General features: G+C 43.4%; 1 protein-coding gene across 6 annotated transcripts in view; it reads right to left on the reverse strand.

The window, feature by feature from the left end:
• LOC128875872 (AT-rich interactive domain-containing protein 2) overlaps positions 1-16422 on the reverse strand; it is a 35980-nt gene that overhangs the window by 2067 nt on the left and 17491 nt on the right. For 2 of the 6 annotated variants that reach the window (XM_054121830.1, XM_054121835.1), the window contains 12 exons: positions 13967-14118; positions 7502-7968; positions 6793-7307; positions 6234-6619; positions 5934-6153; positions 5446-5836; positions 4185-4511; positions 3379-3582; positions 1144-3296; positions 903-1062; positions 669-827; positions 287-364 (listed from right to left, as the gene is read on the reverse strand). In XM_054121830.1, coding sequence (XP_053977805.1) covers positions 287-364; positions 669-827; positions 903-1062; positions 1144-3296; positions 3379-3582; positions 4185-4511; positions 5446-5836; positions 5934-6153; positions 6234-6619; positions 6793-7307; positions 7502-7968; positions 13967-14118 — 5212 coding nt within the window. The remainder of the gene's footprint in view (positions 1-286; positions 365-668; positions 828-902; positions 1063-1143; positions 3297-3378; positions 3583-4184; positions 4512-5445; positions 5837-5933; positions 6154-6233; positions 6620-6792; positions 7308-7501; positions 7969-13966; positions 14119-16422) is intronic. The other 4 variants (XM_054121833.1, XM_054121834.1, XM_054121836.1 and 1 more) reach the window with 4 other exon arrangements.

Here is a 16422-nt window from a genome sequence, read left to right on the forward strand (position 1 = left end):
ATTATAGCCGACGCTAGCTACGAAATGAAAATAATATGAACTCCATGCTAAAAAAATATATGTATATAACGAAACGTGTAAAAGATTAAAAATTAATTTAAAAAAAAAAAAAAATATGAGAGAGAAAAAGAGAGAGAAAAAGATGTATTATGTAAATCAGCACGGTGCGGAAACAAAAGGAGTACAAAGCGCAAAAAAAAAAAATATAAGGCGGCAGGAACAGCGCACAGGGGCTGTGGCTGTGTATGGATCGTGAATCCTTTTGAATTCTGAACACGTTTTTTACCTGTTCTGGTGGCGGATTTTGCCCAGGTCTGGGGGAAGAAGAGCTTGTGGTGGCTGCAGCGGGCTTGGTCGGCCTTTGCTGCTTTGCCAAGAGAATAAGAAATTTCATTACATTAACAAAACTCAATAGACTCTAAGAACCATGGGACTATAAAGGATTCTCCGAAATATCGATGCAGATTATTCTATAGCCGAATGCGTTATTATCGTTCGTGCTAACTCATAGGCTATCTCGTGTAACATCATCGATTACGTTACCACCATGTCAGAGAAGTACTCTGTATTTTTTGTCTCGCTTTACCAAATTTTACTGCTCAGCTTATGGCCGAACAAATTTTATCGTTACTCTGACCAAATATGTACCGTTTCAAGTGATTACTAACCATCAATTCCTTCGGATTCACGAACTCCAAAGCGTGCCGTTTAATTGCATGGAATGCTGCATTCGGTGCGTAGCCAGGATGATGAAGAGTCGGTGTCGTCGACGTGGAAACTTCGGTTTTCCCGGTTACCGTCAACTGCTTCCTTCTCATCGACATGGTCTGCAAAGATGTCCAATCGTCGGATTAATCGAATCGTTCAAGAACAGTAGAATAGAACGAGTAACTCGTACTTACGTCTGCGTTACAGTGCCTATCGTACAAGTGCGTCATTAACGAAAACCTACGCCTTTTCAAGGCATCGCAACTTGCCCAAAGACACAATATTTCTTCTCCGCTGGTTGGACAATGCGCCTCGCACACGTGAAGGTAAACTTCGTGTGGTGTCTTGAATTGCCTGCAGAGACACAAGAATTTGTACCGTCATTGCCGTGTTGTTCGTATAAGCAGCCATGAAAAAATTCAAACTGGTAATTACCTCAAGCATCCCCGCCACTCGCATAAATAGGCATTGGGATCGATTTTGATAGTGATAGTCTTGTTCTCCGGCAGATTTTGACTCGTAGACGGTTTAGATTCCGGCTCCGTGGAGGTTGAGGAACTGACAGTCTTTATAACTTTAACTGGTTGTTTCGTTGGCAATCCGTGCGTGGCAGCAGCTTGGTGGGGGGTCGTTGGTCTTGTAGGCGGTGGCGTCGACGCGGGAGTAGGCGTCACGACTCTAGACGGCACACTCGTCGACACGGGCGTCTGTTGAGCCATCGCAGGGATCGTGACGGTCACTGTGTTTGGATTTGTTTGTGCTACCGAACTGTTCACTATTATGGAAGCTTGTGGAATTGTGCCCGACGTTGGAACCAACGGCGGCGGTATGTTCCCCAGAGCAGGACTCTGCAGAATAGGGCGCGATACTTGCGTGACGACCACTTGCTGTCCCTGAGGCGTAACAGCCACCATTTTTTGCTGAGTGGGCTGAGCAGCCGTTTGAGGTTGCAAGATAATAATCGTTTTCGCGCCCGTTCCCTGCTGTTGGGTCGTTTGAGCCACCAAAACGGTCTGCGCTTGACCCTGAACCAGCGTCGTCTGCGGTTGAGCCAAAACGTAATTTTGACCAGGAACTCCGCCAGAAACAACATACTGTAACTGACCACCGGCTCCTTGCTGCAAGAGAACTTGCGGCTGAGACTGCGTTTGTCTTCCCTTTACCGCGGAAGTTGGTATGATCACTTGATTGTTGGGTTGTAACGTTTGTTGTACTACTATCTGCCTGGGAGCCGCGACGATAAGTTGTTGTTGATGTTGCTGCTGTTGTTGCAGTTGCTGTTGATGTTGTTGCAGCTGTTGCTGTTGATGTTGTTGCAGCTGTTGCTGATGATGTAGTTGCTGTGCCTGCTGCTGTTGTTGTTGTTGCTGCTGCTGCTGCTGCTGCTGCTGCTGGTGAAGTTGTTGCTGCGCCTGCTGCTGGAGTTGCTGTTGCGCCTGTTGTTGGAGTTGTTGTTGCGCCTGCTGCTGGAGTTGTTGTTGAGCTTGCTGGTGCAGTTGTTGTTGAGCCTGTTGCTGCAATTGATGTTGCGTTGTTTGCTGCTGCTGTAACGATTGTTGTTGGGGTTGTTGCAACGCTTGTTGTTGCGCTTGCTGCTGCGACGGTTGTTGCTGTTGCTGGTTGATTTGATTGACGAATATATGAGGTTCTTCCTTTATCGTAGGTTCTTCCTTGATCACATTTACATTCACATTCACATTCACATTCACATTCACATTTTCGTCAAGGTCGGTTTCGTCTTCTATACAGTCAGCAGCCAGGGCAGCGTAAAGATTCGCAGCCGTAGACGAGACGGTCGCCTTTTCGCTGTCCTTGTCGTCGTCCTGTTCCTCAGACTTTATACTCGAGACAGTAGATTCGGCAGTTGTCGAGTCAACAGCAGGATCCGGCGACATAGTACCGTTGGAATACTTTAATTTCTTCGCGTCTATCTCGTCACACTCGCTGGCCGCCCTTTTCATTCCCCTTGGGGGTTCGATCAGAGCGTCCTCGGACACCTCCGTTTGTATAACGTTACCTTCTTCTACCTCTGATTTTACTTTAATGTCGGTTGGAGATTCTTTTAACACTTTCTTGATATGGTTCTCTACCAGATCCATTCCTTTCTCGTTGATTGAATTCTTCCCTAGAACACCGTTCAAGATGGGCTCTTTTTCGACCTTTCTCTCTAGCAGGTCCGCAAGCATCATACTTTGCAACGGCTTCTCTTTAGAGGTTACGCTAGACGAGTCTTTCGAGGATCCGTCCTCCTGTACGTCTATGTCCATGTTACTCGGCGCACCGTTTAAGAGGATTCCCTCGAAACTCGTCAGAGAATTCTCTTCTTCGACGCCAACACCGGAGCAATCCCTGCTGCCACCTATACCGCTACTAGACGCCAAAGAATTGTTGGTCGAGTCCGAGTCCTCGGCGATCGACGTGCAAGTGGTACGTTGGTTTGTCTTATTCGCGGTGGTTGTAATTGTTGTTGGAGGCCGACATACTTTAATTGTGGACGATATGTGATTTTCCGTCGAATTGATAACCACGGTGGAAGCAGTTGTCGATGTTGCGATTTGGTTGACATTTTCATTATCATTTATTTCAGTCTGAAAGAAGAAAGTTTTACATAGACGTATTCTCTGGCAAACTTGGGTGATTTTAGAAGAACAAAGAATATGTATAACGTACCTTGTCGCAGTTATTAGTCATAATAAATTTGGCTCCGTTAAGCCTTTGTATCTTTTTGGCAGGAATGGGTGTAATAGCTGGCTTTTGTTTCGAGTTAATGGGAGTCTTTGGGAGTATTGTTGATGTGGTTGTATTCGAGGATGGCTGTGATACGTTGGTTAACTGTTGTTGCAGTAACCTCTGTTGTTGTTGGCGTTGTGCTACCTATAGAACCGAATACGAATTTAAACTTGCTATCCAGTTTAATATTCTAGAGAACCTCTCTTTATATTATAGGTTTCTTTCGACTACTGTTGGGCCAAAAATAATTTCAAACTCGAAAACAGCATGCTTTTGTTAGTAAAATACGAAACGTTATTAATTATAAATTTGCTCGATTCAGAAATCACTCCACTGAAAAATACTTGGATTATAAACTAATCCAAGATGGTTCGGTTTAAATTCATGTTTAAAAATAAAAAGTCGCATGGCAAAAATCTATTATCTAGATCTACCTCGAAACGTAAACATTAAAATGCTTTTAGTACAATGTAAAATTGAATCATCTTAAATTTCGATCTACCATTTCTTCGATCAACTTGCAGTTACTCTTACAGTTCCATTTGAGGCTAACATTTTTTCAAAAACAAACTATAATTATTATATACCTTATTTGAAAAGACCACGTATTCGTCCAAAAAAGAAAAGAAAGGAAAGAAAAAAAAGAAGAAAGAAAGAAACACTTTGTATCAAACTCGAGTAAAAGTCTAAAAAAACGAAAACAAATAATTACTACAGTTTTCATTGTTAATGTACAACAATGATACCTGGTTGCTGGTTATTAGCTGGTTGGCACTGATGCTGGATGCGATGCTAGCAGTAGTGTTTGTTACACAGGCAGTAGGGGTAGACACACAAGTCGCAGCAGTACTGGGCATGCAGTCGCTGCTGACCGTTACCTTAGTAGCCAGAAGGCTTTTTATTATGGAACTGGATGTGGTACCACTTCGGTTATCTTCCTTTGCAACTACCTGGACAGTTTGAGATTGTTGTTGTACTTGCTGCAGCTGCAGCTGTTGCTGTTGCTGTTGCGGTTGCGTTTGGGATCCACTAGACAGCAACGCTTGACTCAGATGAGGATGCGATACCGACACCTGATCAACAACAGTTACCGCAACGTGAATACAGTATATCGTTACGGTGGATTATATGACAACATAAGTATTACGATGTAAAAGCATCAGTTTGTTTCATTGAAATAGAAATTACAAAGCTGAACGGTATGCTTAGTACTTGTATCACTCTACTTGTTGAGTATATTACTATTATGTTAATTATGTTTATTCGAATAATTTTTAATGTCGATTCTAAACTTGTTTAAAATGCAGAAAATGAAGAAATTTGTACAATATCATCAGCTTATGAAAACGATGAAATTTAAGACATTACGTGTTGTCGACATAATAGTTAAACACTCGTAACATTGTATTCGTTACTAACGATAAGCATAATATGAATCAAATAAGACTAGTCGAATTAGCCACTTAAAAGAATAGAATTAACGATTATTATAAGAATGTAAATAGAAAAAATACTCTATTATACTCAGATGGACATTGCGATTAGAAAAAGTCCGAATGAAAAAGTATGTACTTGCGACGGAAAATCTACTTTCGATCATGCAATAATAAAATTTCTTAGTTAATATCCTACTTGAACGAATAGTATACGTATATCGCTTGTCGTCCACAGAAAACAAATAATAATATGCATAGTAGTATTTGTAATTACTACCGATAAAAATATAATGGATGGAACTGTAAGCTTCGGTACGTGTAAAAATGAGAGAAATTTCAAATAAAAAGTTGTTTCGATAACCTAGACTGAACAGAACGGTATGTACGTATTGTTTGTATTCATCGGCATGCATGTGTAGCGATGGGGATACAGAGGATCCGAGGCATGCAAAATGTAATTTTGTTAAGGAAAGCCCATTATTATAGTAGCGTGGTGAAACCATAACCAAAATAAGATTCGAGGTCATGAGTGGTAGAGAGAGAATGGTAGAAAGCTAGGACTTGGACCCACCTGACTTTTAGAATCAACCTTGGTGACTGGATTTTGGGATTGATTCGAAATGTTTGAAGTAGTGGAGGGTGGTTTCGGTGGGGCAGATAATTGGGCTTTCAGGATGGGTGATGCTGGGGCAAGGGTTCTTTGAGGCCCAGATGCAGGATTGTCTAGGGCCGTGCTATCAGGAGCAGGACTTATACTCTTGATTGTACGCTGTTGTACGGGAAGCACCTTTACTGGAGTTGCGTTGGTTGCTGGAATTGGAGCTGTGTTAGTCCCAACCGCAGTTTGGCTCGGATAAGTTACTTGGGGAGGTGTGGCCCGTACTCTGATTCCTTCGTAATACTGAGTACCAGTTGTTTCACCTTTCAATGGGTTTGGTCCAACGGTTCCACCAAATACAGATCTGCAACAAATGAATTTATATATCGTTGAGTCGAGTCGAATCGAATCGGTATCGAGGCTAATGTAATTTGTACAACTGCAAGAAATCGGATAGCTACCTAACACATCTTGGAAAATGGAGAGGAGCGATAACCCCTCTTCTGCCAATTTTTGTGCAACAACCGAGGTACTTTTTGTACAATTCTTCTTGTTCTATGCGTACACCTGGTACCGGTTCAAAGGTAGCTCTCAACCAACCTAGAGCAAATTGCTCGTTTTCCTGTATGATTTGTTGGTGTGCATGTTGCTGTTGAAGGGAATTGTTTGTCTCCACTGCTTCTGTTTACAGATTAAAAGAAAAAACAATGTCGTATGTGTGTTGGAATCGTACGAGGCATTTTGTTTGTCTTTATACGTACTGTGCGTTGTAGACTTTGTCGAAGTCGCAGCTGGCGTGGTTGGTCGCGACGGTGCTGGGCTAACAGGAGCTGGCGACGCTGTAATCGTTGCTGGAGTAGTTGGTACAGACGCCGACACTGTTACAGCTGGAGCAGCAGCGGTAACCGGAGTGTTTTGAGTAGTGTTTGGCGGTGCCGCTACAGTGGACACTGTTTCGATCACTCTCATCAAAATACAAGCTTTCGGTCCGTAGCTTTGCGCTTCTACGGTTACTAGGGCGACTAACGTGTCGATAGCTCCGCGTACCCGCGCGACGCTAGTACATGGCCTTTCACCCAAAGAAGTCAACGCGTACAAACATTCCAATGTATACACTAAAAGAGCTATGTCGTTCAGAGCTAAAAACCTGCAAACAAACGTAAACCATGACAAATTATGCGTATTATACGTATAGATATGTATACTGTGCAGTATATCCGTAAAATTGAAAATAGTTTGATTATCGAAATAAATTTACTGAAAATAAAGATTACGGATTACATGTACGGTTACATGTCAAGTTTCTTACAAAACAATCACCTGCATATAAGTTCATAAACATTGTCCTCTAATCCAAACGTAACGATTTCTTCGTTGCTGTCTTGCTGACTAATTTTATTAAGCACCTCCAAACAGGAAATAACGATAAACCTGTCTTGGGATTCAATTCCCTTGGCCACACACGACAACACGACATCCGTTATCCTTTCGCCAGCCTCTTTTAAGATTATTTCGTTTGCTATGTTCCCAAGTATGTCGAAGCCAAGTTGATGCAAATTACTCCACCTCGCTCTCACGCACAGTAATACGAATCTCAGAAAACACCGATTCCTTCCCAATACAGCGGCGTTCTCTGGGGTGAAACTTAAATTTCGTAAAATCGATGCAATTTGCAGCACGCGTTGCCCATAAGGATCCTGCGTTCCTAGCGTTCGTCCAACGCAAAACAAGTCTCTGTCCTCTTCCTCAAACTTTATGGAGTTTTGGTTCAGATCTTTCAAATTCTCATCCTGAAGAGATCCGATCGGATCCAATCTTGGACAGTCTGGAAGCACCTAGAACCGCAACACAAGCTTTTTGCTACCTCGTCGGCACTCTCGCGATTCAAAAGAAAAGAAAAACTGGCTGTTTGAAAAATGTACGGAAAACCGAATAATGATCGAGTACAGCAAACATCGAGTCGAGTTTCCTTTGGAAACAGAATCTGTTAGTTATCGAGAACACGGTTCATGATTATATTCAGCCTTACCCCGTCAATGTCCATCGACGTAGAGGCCTCATCGTTCTCTGTTGGCGCGGCACTTTTGTTCTGCTTCTCCTTCTCCAAGATTTTCCGCCTGGAAAAGGTCTGCGGACTGGCGTTTGGCTTCTTCATGAACGTCCTCTCGTTCGTAAGATCTATCACGTCCTGAGAGTCGAGGACGTCCGACCAGAAGGAGTTGATCGAGTAATTCCTTACGCGGGAGTAGACCTCGATGAAGAGCTGCCGCGTGCCCGGCGAGTCGAACACACCAGCATGGGCCAGAAGAATGTTTACGAGACGGGGATACTTGTCGAGACGCAAGATGTGTTTGCCCTCGTTCGACAGCAACGTGCAAACGTTGATGGCAAAGTCCTGCTCGTTGGGCAGCGGCGAGAGCAGAGAGAGTGCAAGCTTATCGTAGTTGCACGGCTTGTAGAGGTCCGACGAAAGCCCATTGTATTCACGAAGTGATTCTGAAAACATTGTATCAACTCGATATGTCAACTGTACTTAAAGTACATGGTGTACTGGTTAAAAAGAACTGACTCAAGTCAGTTTATTAGTGTTAAGTTTAAATTCTAATATGAAAAATACGTTTACATTAAAAAATAAAGAATAATAAAAAATAAATATTAATAAAGGTAAAGAAAAAAATAAAGTATAAAATATAAAGTAATAGCTGGAAATTAATCGAATACTTCCAGCTCCTCAATATATAATAACTATAAATATTAATACCAAACTAAATTCATAATAAAAATAAAAATTTATTAAATCCAAGGACAAAAAAACTATAAGTAAAACTATTAATAAAATAGTAAATAATGAAATACAAAATTTTTCATATAAAATGTCATTTAAAATTAAAATAATACAACTATCAATCATAACGCTTAAGGATAAAAGTCTGTAAGAATAAATATTTATACCTAAAATTGACTCAAGTATAATTCATTCAATAAAAAAATCATATTTTAATAATAAATAAATATGAAAATAATTAATGAAACTTCTTAACAAGACTTTTACTGAATTATTTATATAAGTCAATGTTATGGTATATAATACTATAAATAGAAATATCATTAAAACGCTAAATTTAATAATCTTATATTTTGATTACCATAAACATTAACTATACTAATTATTACATCTGACTCGTCAGATGTACACGATATACGATACTTTGCTTTACCTCTTAAGGGACCAATTTTAAACGGATTTCTTTTTTTCCTTTAATCGAATGATCCAACAATCAAAGAAATCTTTATCCGTGTACTTATGCTATTATTTGATGTACGAGTAAAAGCAAATCTACACAAATGCCTCGATATCCCTCGAGAAATTACAATCAATTCGATTCTTCGACTATTGAAAAAGTATTTTTGCTCGATATGTAAAAAACACGAGTTGGTCAATGATATAAAGACACAGAGATTCTTTCGTACACGCAAGGAGATTGGAAGATGCAACTGGTGTGATCGACAAATCACGGCCGTAAGTAGGTTATGTCTCGGTCAGGGTCACACTTGTACCCAGTAACGAAAATACAATAAACTCCCGTATACCGCGAACAATTTCTACATTTTTCAAACTTTTGTCTAGATTACAACCGTTCGTAACAATCGATATCGATATCGAGCCTGTGTTGTATCGGCCGAATCTTCGATTGGAGGTTATATTGCAAAATAGTAATTTCGTTTATCAGCTATACGTTACTCGACATTTCTATCTAGAGAAATTTCATTCTATCGCCACAACATACTTACGTTACGTAGGTGGATTATGCTCGTTGAAAAATAAAATCCAAGTTGGCGTTCGATTCGTACGTTCGCGTATCGATACACGACCTGTTGGATCGCATTTAATAACCGCAATTGCTTCTCGTGTAACCCCTATCAGCCGTCGTTACTGTACTTTTGTCCGTTATGCCACTTTGCTCGGTGTTTGATTTTAAACGGAATGCGAAATAACAACGTCGAGTCAAATTACGATTTCTCCAATATAAAAATTCGTGATGCACGAGTTCCGAGTCTTTAACGTAAATATACCTAACCTCTGTTTCGTTGAATTTTAACACATCTAACCTTCAGCGTCTATTGCTTTTCAAGATTTAAAAATAGAATTATTACACGTATTACACGTTTTAGAAAAGAAGTGGATTATATTTTTTTGAAAAGGATGGGAGGTGGGTGGTGTGGGTGTTTCTCTAGTAGCGACAAAAGGTTCATCGTCCTCTTGGTATTTACAGATTTACCGTTCAAAAAAGAAACTTGAGAATTAATTGTCTCGATGTACGTTTTTCTCCCTATCGTTGAATGTTAACGAACACAACATGGAACATTCGATACGCAACTGGAATTATTTCCCATTCTTCGGCGCGATAACAACGACGCGAAGCGACGCGACGCACCGCAACGTTGCTTTTCTTTTCCTGCGGCCTGTCGATGCACTCGCGTGTAAATGAACGGCCTTACCAATGAAACCGATAAGCGATACGAGAATAATTTAAACTTTATTGCTTATAAATAGTAAGGAGAAATTGAATTAAAAGTTTCGAGTGCGCTACCGAAATCGATAAAATATTAATCGCTCAGCTAAATAGGTTTACGTGGTCAAAGTTTACATCTACCTGGGTTCGAAGTAACATAACCTACCATAGGCGTTCGCTCCATGATTTAGGACTTCGGAGAATGGCAAAGTCACGAAAAAAATTAATTAAACGATTATTTGATCGATAGAGTAATAACGAAAGACCGATCGATCGGGCAGCAGTAGTAAATCCGTTGGAAATGCCAAGAAGCAACGAATTCGACGAGGTTAAAGACATTTGGTTCGCGCATGATGCGCAAGGTGGACAGAAGGCGCTGTGTCTGTGCACGCGACGAAGCTAATTGACTCCTAACCCCTTTAAGTTTGTGGAACAATTTCAAAGAAATAGACCTATTCCTAAGCGTTACATTTATCGAAGCTCAAACGTAATTTTCAGGGTGGAAATAATATTATATTTTGTTATATTCCAAGAAAATAATCCAGAACCGGGGAGGTCGACGCGTCGACTGTTGGAATATTTATAGATTAAACGAGACTCTCCATCCTCAACGCGTGGTTCTTTGCACAAGCGCCGGCTGCCCAATAACGTATCTTTTTTTTTATTTACTTATTTTTTGTATTTTTTAAATAAATAAATGTTCCCTAGCGTATACCGAGCTTAATTTTTATTCGAAAAGCCCGTTAACCATTATTTACTCGTAGATAGGGACGGTGATAAATCGTCGGTTACGAGTTGAACTCGGTAGAACGGCAGTCGACGCGAAGGATGACGAACGCTGTAACGAGTTATATGCCGCGGTAGCGTGTGCAGCGAGAGAGAGCATCCGTGCATCGATGATCGATGACACGCGGTCTAAGCGTTACAAGAGGTGGTCGGGGAGGTCCCCTCACTCCTCCTGGATGACGGGAGAATTCGGCCGACGCGACGCAGCGAGTGAGAAAGGAGGGCTGGTGATTGGGTAAAAATGCGGGAGCGGAAGGGGGGCGCGCGTGGAGCTGAAAACGTTGGTGTTTGGAAAGAGGGGTCGGAATCGGGAGTTAGCGAGCATCGCGCATGCGCCGACAACTCCGTACCGTATTACGGCTGGGAAGAGGATCGAGGACTCGCGGAACACCTAACCCCGCAAACGCTTATTGATTGTGACGTTCGCATCGTGTTTCCTTCTCTGTCTCTGCCACCTCCTCCTTTCCTCTCTTTCCCACAGTTCATCTTTTGTTCTTCACCGTCTTTCATTCCATGTTTATTTACTTTACCACTTTCTTTCGCGCTCGTGTTCTGTATTCGGTTCTCTATCGCGATGCGTAATAGATTCGACTGTGACGAATAGACCTGACATGACAACGGGATCATGTGACTCGCGCGCTTTTCGTCGATGATATTCAATTACGGTTTGCGTGATCGAACACGCGATAAAAGTTACTTTTCGTACGTTTTCGTTGGGATCGCCGAACGAGAAACTCTTTATCTACCCGAACGTATGTTTATAACGACGATAACATTTCTTTAGAGCTTTCCTAATATTTGTACTCGTTAATCGCATAAAGAATTTTCTTCGTCTTTATTTGGAATGAGCATAAATTGCAGTCACCGCGACGTAACTCACGAATGAAACGACGCGCGTGCGAAACTATAGGCATCGTCAAACTACAAATTCAATGATTACGCGTTGCGAATACTTAACGAACGGTTTAGCACGAGCGTCACGCGAACTTGGACGCCTCGATAAAACGTTACGTATGAACAAGCACATCCAACGTTAAAACAAGGTAGAATTTTGTGCATGGATACAAGCTCCTTAAGCGCGGCATCGATTTTGCGGCGCACGCCGCCCATTATTTCATCGGGCGCAAATGACACCACCGCTGCCGATAGGCGATTTGAAAATTGCGTTACAACCAATTTTCGGTGAAAATCGTTATACGGTGACGATACAAAAATACGAAACACGCGATATTCGTGTAACTTTAGCAATTTACATTAGCTTTTCGAGAAACATACTTGTTTGTATTCTAATCTACAATAACAAGTATACATATTATTGAATTAGCTGTTTAATAAATAACAGCGTTTGGAAAAGTGTGCTCGTACGTAGATTCGACAATACCTGCGGTTGTTAAACACGAAAACATGATCGCCGACTTGCACCGTAACATAAGGGGTCCACTGTCTCGACGCAAGGTTCTTTAGAGGTTAAGTACGTCTCTACTTGTCTCGATCTAAGCTTTGTATCGCACTATTATCATTACAAATAAATGGAATATGTAATAGCAACCTGTTTGAATACATTGGATATTAGGTAGGAAAAGTTGGCTATGCCTGGTCTATACAGGAAGAGTGGCGTTCACTTTGAAATTACCTTATGTAGCGAAAAGCGAAGCTGTACGCAAAGCGTTCGACGGACCAAACCGTTTTTCTGGTCTGGTCGTATCGCTCCATAGGCATGGGGCAAAGAAGCGTGGAAGAACGACAAGAGTGGGGACGCAACGAAGCTGCGTTAGCCAATGGCGCGCATGCGCGCAAAATATAGACCCGGCGCGGCGTTCCGACAGTCATAGCTCGGCTACGGAGGTGATGCGCGGTTCTATGTGTGTCACGATTATTGCCCATTAAATGATCTCGCGCACATTGCGCGCGCTCTACTCTCGCTCGTGACACACGGTCGCGCGGCCGTGTGTACCGCGCAAATATATGCGATAGCTATAGATGCATATCGGTAACCTCTGTACACCAACGCACGTATAAACATGTATCGGTATCGCCTTGCACGTATACGCGCGTTTATTCCCAGCCAGTCTGACTCTCTATCTCTATATCCTTCTCTCGCCCCGACAACAGCTCCACAGAGCCACGTCAATAACCCGTTGCCGCCTCGACGTGCTGCAGCATACAGCGCATTTATAGCGGCGAGTCCCGCGCACATGTGCTCCGCGGTGGCCAATACGTTTACCGATATGCTTTTTTGGGGGAACAAGTTTCGGGGGCTTTCACCTGTTTTCACCAATGACCAGGGTTGCTATTCGATCCCGATGTTTCTTACAATTGGAAACGATGTCACGATGCCTAAGTGAAAGAAAGGGGGCAAGTTTCGAGTATAGAACATCCACGAATCGGAAAACGAACAGAGGGTTAATTTTGATATCGCGTCTGCTGGCTTTGGTCTTTGGTAGCCGATACCAAATTCGGAATTCCACATTCTGTTTCGTTTTTCTTGTTTGTCGTCCGAGGCTGTGGACCTGCATGCGAAATGCACTGCGCGGCGAGCATAAGTGGGCAAAAACGGTTGATCGTGGAACGATCGTAAATTGAACGGGCTGAGTTGAGCCAACGCCGTGGGCATGGGTATGCGTGAGAAAAATGTAATCGGAGACACGGTGGGTCACCGAGGTTTCGCTATCCGTGTACCGTGCAAAGAAAGTGATCGCAGAGAAACTGGAGGCTGGATGGGGATGTGGGAATACGGTGAAAGTGGAGTAGGATCTAAGCGTGTTCGGTCTAGACTTGCACAGGGAGGTCGAGGTAGAGGTGGAAGATATTGGTCGCTCAAGGTCACTTCCCTCCCTCTACAGGAAAACGCGAGCTTCGCGTTATTGGCTTTTCACGATTTTTTCCCAAGTGTACGTGCGCGATGTAAATGTTATAAATAATGATTTATAAATGAATTCCAATTGCCTCTGCAATCAATCATTTATCATTCTAGATAAATATATTTACTCGTCACTTTATCACGTTACATTTATTAACCTTCCACGTATCTAGAGCTGATTTCTATCCCGATGTATCTGTACGCGTGATGATCGTTCTTCAAAGAAAGACAACTTATACTCGTACACGGAAGCTTCCAACAGCCTCGAACGTTAGAATGCACGGACCTGGAGAATTAAATGCAAAGGGAACAGAAAAATATAAGGTTCGATTACCTGCGACATTATGTTGATGATGATTATAAGTAAGAGGAACGGAGTGTAATGCCCTGGCAGACCATTTTCTGTGTCTGGAGTCCTCGTCATCGTCGTCGGCTTGCTGACCGTCCTCTCCTAGGAAATGCACCTTCTCGTACCTGTCCAGATACCTGCAACAAGGTATCATTTTATCGTATCTCGTTACGCTAGGTTTACGGAGATCTTTCATCAGATTTCTATTACCGAAAATACAAAGATACACGCGATTACTGGAGGAAAGTTTGTACGATTTATTCGGTGTTGTATACCTTGGACCGAAACGAGGACGTTATCCGGTTCTTCAAAGAGCGTTGATCGCGGCGCTCGTCGTCTAGCCCACATAGCGACCGGTTCCCGCCGATTGACGTCGGCCGTCGTCTTATCGCGCGGCGAGTTCCGATACCTACGATCCAGACGGGGCACGCGTAGTCCCGCTACGGTATTAACCGGGCGGCCGTCTATGAGGCCGCGGAGTTACTAAACTCTGGGTCGACCGCGAGAGACCGACAGATCGACCGACCGACAGACTGAACGTCGAGAGTCGAGAGTACAACGAACTCGGTGGCCAACGCGCGAATGGGGTAGCTTGTGAACAGAAACAGAGACAGAGAAAAGACTCGAGAAGGAGAGTGACGATGATGATAATAATAATAAGAGAGACAGCGAAGGGGAGAGAGAGAGAGAGAGAGAGAGAGAGAGAGAGAGAGAGAGATACACAGAGTCGTGGGTGGGCGAAAGAAAGCGGTGGGGGTAGGTGTTGCGGATCCATTCATGCACCAACGTAGAGTACGGAAGGTGCAGGCGTTGGAGCACCCGGTCAGAGCCTGATTGGTCGTTGCTGGGTGCAGACTGAGCACAGACACTTTGACTGCTACTGTGGCGGTGGCCGGTGCACGCTCCGTATATGTAGATCGCTACCGTACGAAGCTCTCTTCGTCTATTCTACTAGGCGCCGGTGGTGCGATTGTAGGTCCGGCCAACGGTCACGTGTCTTGGCTGCGACGCCTCACTATCAATGAACGAAAGTCGGCTTTTCGATCTCCGCGGCCGTCTCGGGAAATCCTCGAGATTCGTGTATAGAGTCGAAAGTAATTGAATAATTTTCGATCATTGATACACCTTGTAACCACCACCAACTACCGACATTCTTTACCGGCGATGTAAACTTTCAACGTGAATTGCATTTGGTATCAGGGTAACGGACGTTTCTCGTGTCAGATACGTGTGCGTCGAGAATTGTTTCGGTAGCTTTCAAACGGTAAGAAATAAAGGAGAGCTATGACGACGCGCGATCAAATCGACGTTACCCAAAGATTCCTGTGTCGCGAGAATCATAGAATAGAATCTAAATCGATATCGATCTCGATCGAATACCTTGACGTTGCATTCACCTTCCGTTAGTTAACCTTAGCTGTACCGTACACACGAGTTCTCAAAGTGACGCGCATAGCGTAAAAAACAGTGTAAAACTGTCGATCCGCGAAAGGGTTAAAAATCGCCAAGTAACGATACCAGGGCCACGGCGTACGCTGATAGAATGACTTTACTACGTCGAAGCACGAAGCAGAATAGATGAAGACAATGACCAGACGAGTGCGTTACTTTTGTCCACTAGCGAGGGGTGGCGGAAGCGTCGGCGTCGTGGATACGACACAAAATGACGCCAAGAGATACGAAGGACGCGGCAAAGAAGAATTGACCGCGTCCTTGTTTGCAAGCGGCGCACGGTAACAAGGTTGCACACACAGAGCTTAACCGGGGAGAGGGAGAGAACAGCGACTCAGGAAGCACGTGGGATCGTCAGCGGGGCCAGAGTATGAATGAACCAACCAACGAACGAACGAACGAACGAACGAACGAACGAACGAACGAACGAACGTACGTACTATACGATACGGAAAATGGTGGTGGGGCGTAGGTACCAGAGTGCCGATACGCCGGTGGTGGCCGTGCGGCAGCAAAACGTCGCTGCCTCTCCTACTGTTGCAGACGCTCGCGGACCGTCAGACATAATGGAACATCGCGCTATGACAATGAGAGAGACCAAGAGAGAGGGCGGGGGTGTCTAGCCGGGAAAGTTGCCACGAATCCCCGTTTCCATCTTGCGTGGCGCCTCGCGCCTATTTCGTCGGTATCCCGATCCGGGGCTGACGCTTTTTCCTCGATCGAGAACTGACCCTAACGGATGGTATGCGTATCTCTTGGCGGCACGCGATTTCAAAGAAATTTCAAAGAAAAGTGAACAGTGCCGAAGAAACGTGCGTTGAACCGACAACTTGGCAATACGCGTCGATTCGTATCGATGCCGGGTGAAAATGTCAGTGTTGGAAGGATTTGCAAACCGTAATACCATCTTCCACGGTAACAAGATGAACGAAATTCAATTATTCGCTGCGCAACTATAGTCTTTCTCCTATTACCCGTATTACGTATTA

The sequence above is a fragment of the Hylaeus volcanicus genome, chromosome 4 (genome assembly GCF_026283585.1).
Source record: "Hylaeus volcanicus isolate JK05 chromosome 4, UHH_iyHylVolc1.0_haploid, whole genome shotgun sequence".
Lineage (NCBI taxonomy): Eukaryota > Metazoa > Arthropoda > Insecta > Hymenoptera > Colletidae > Hylaeus > Hylaeus volcanicus.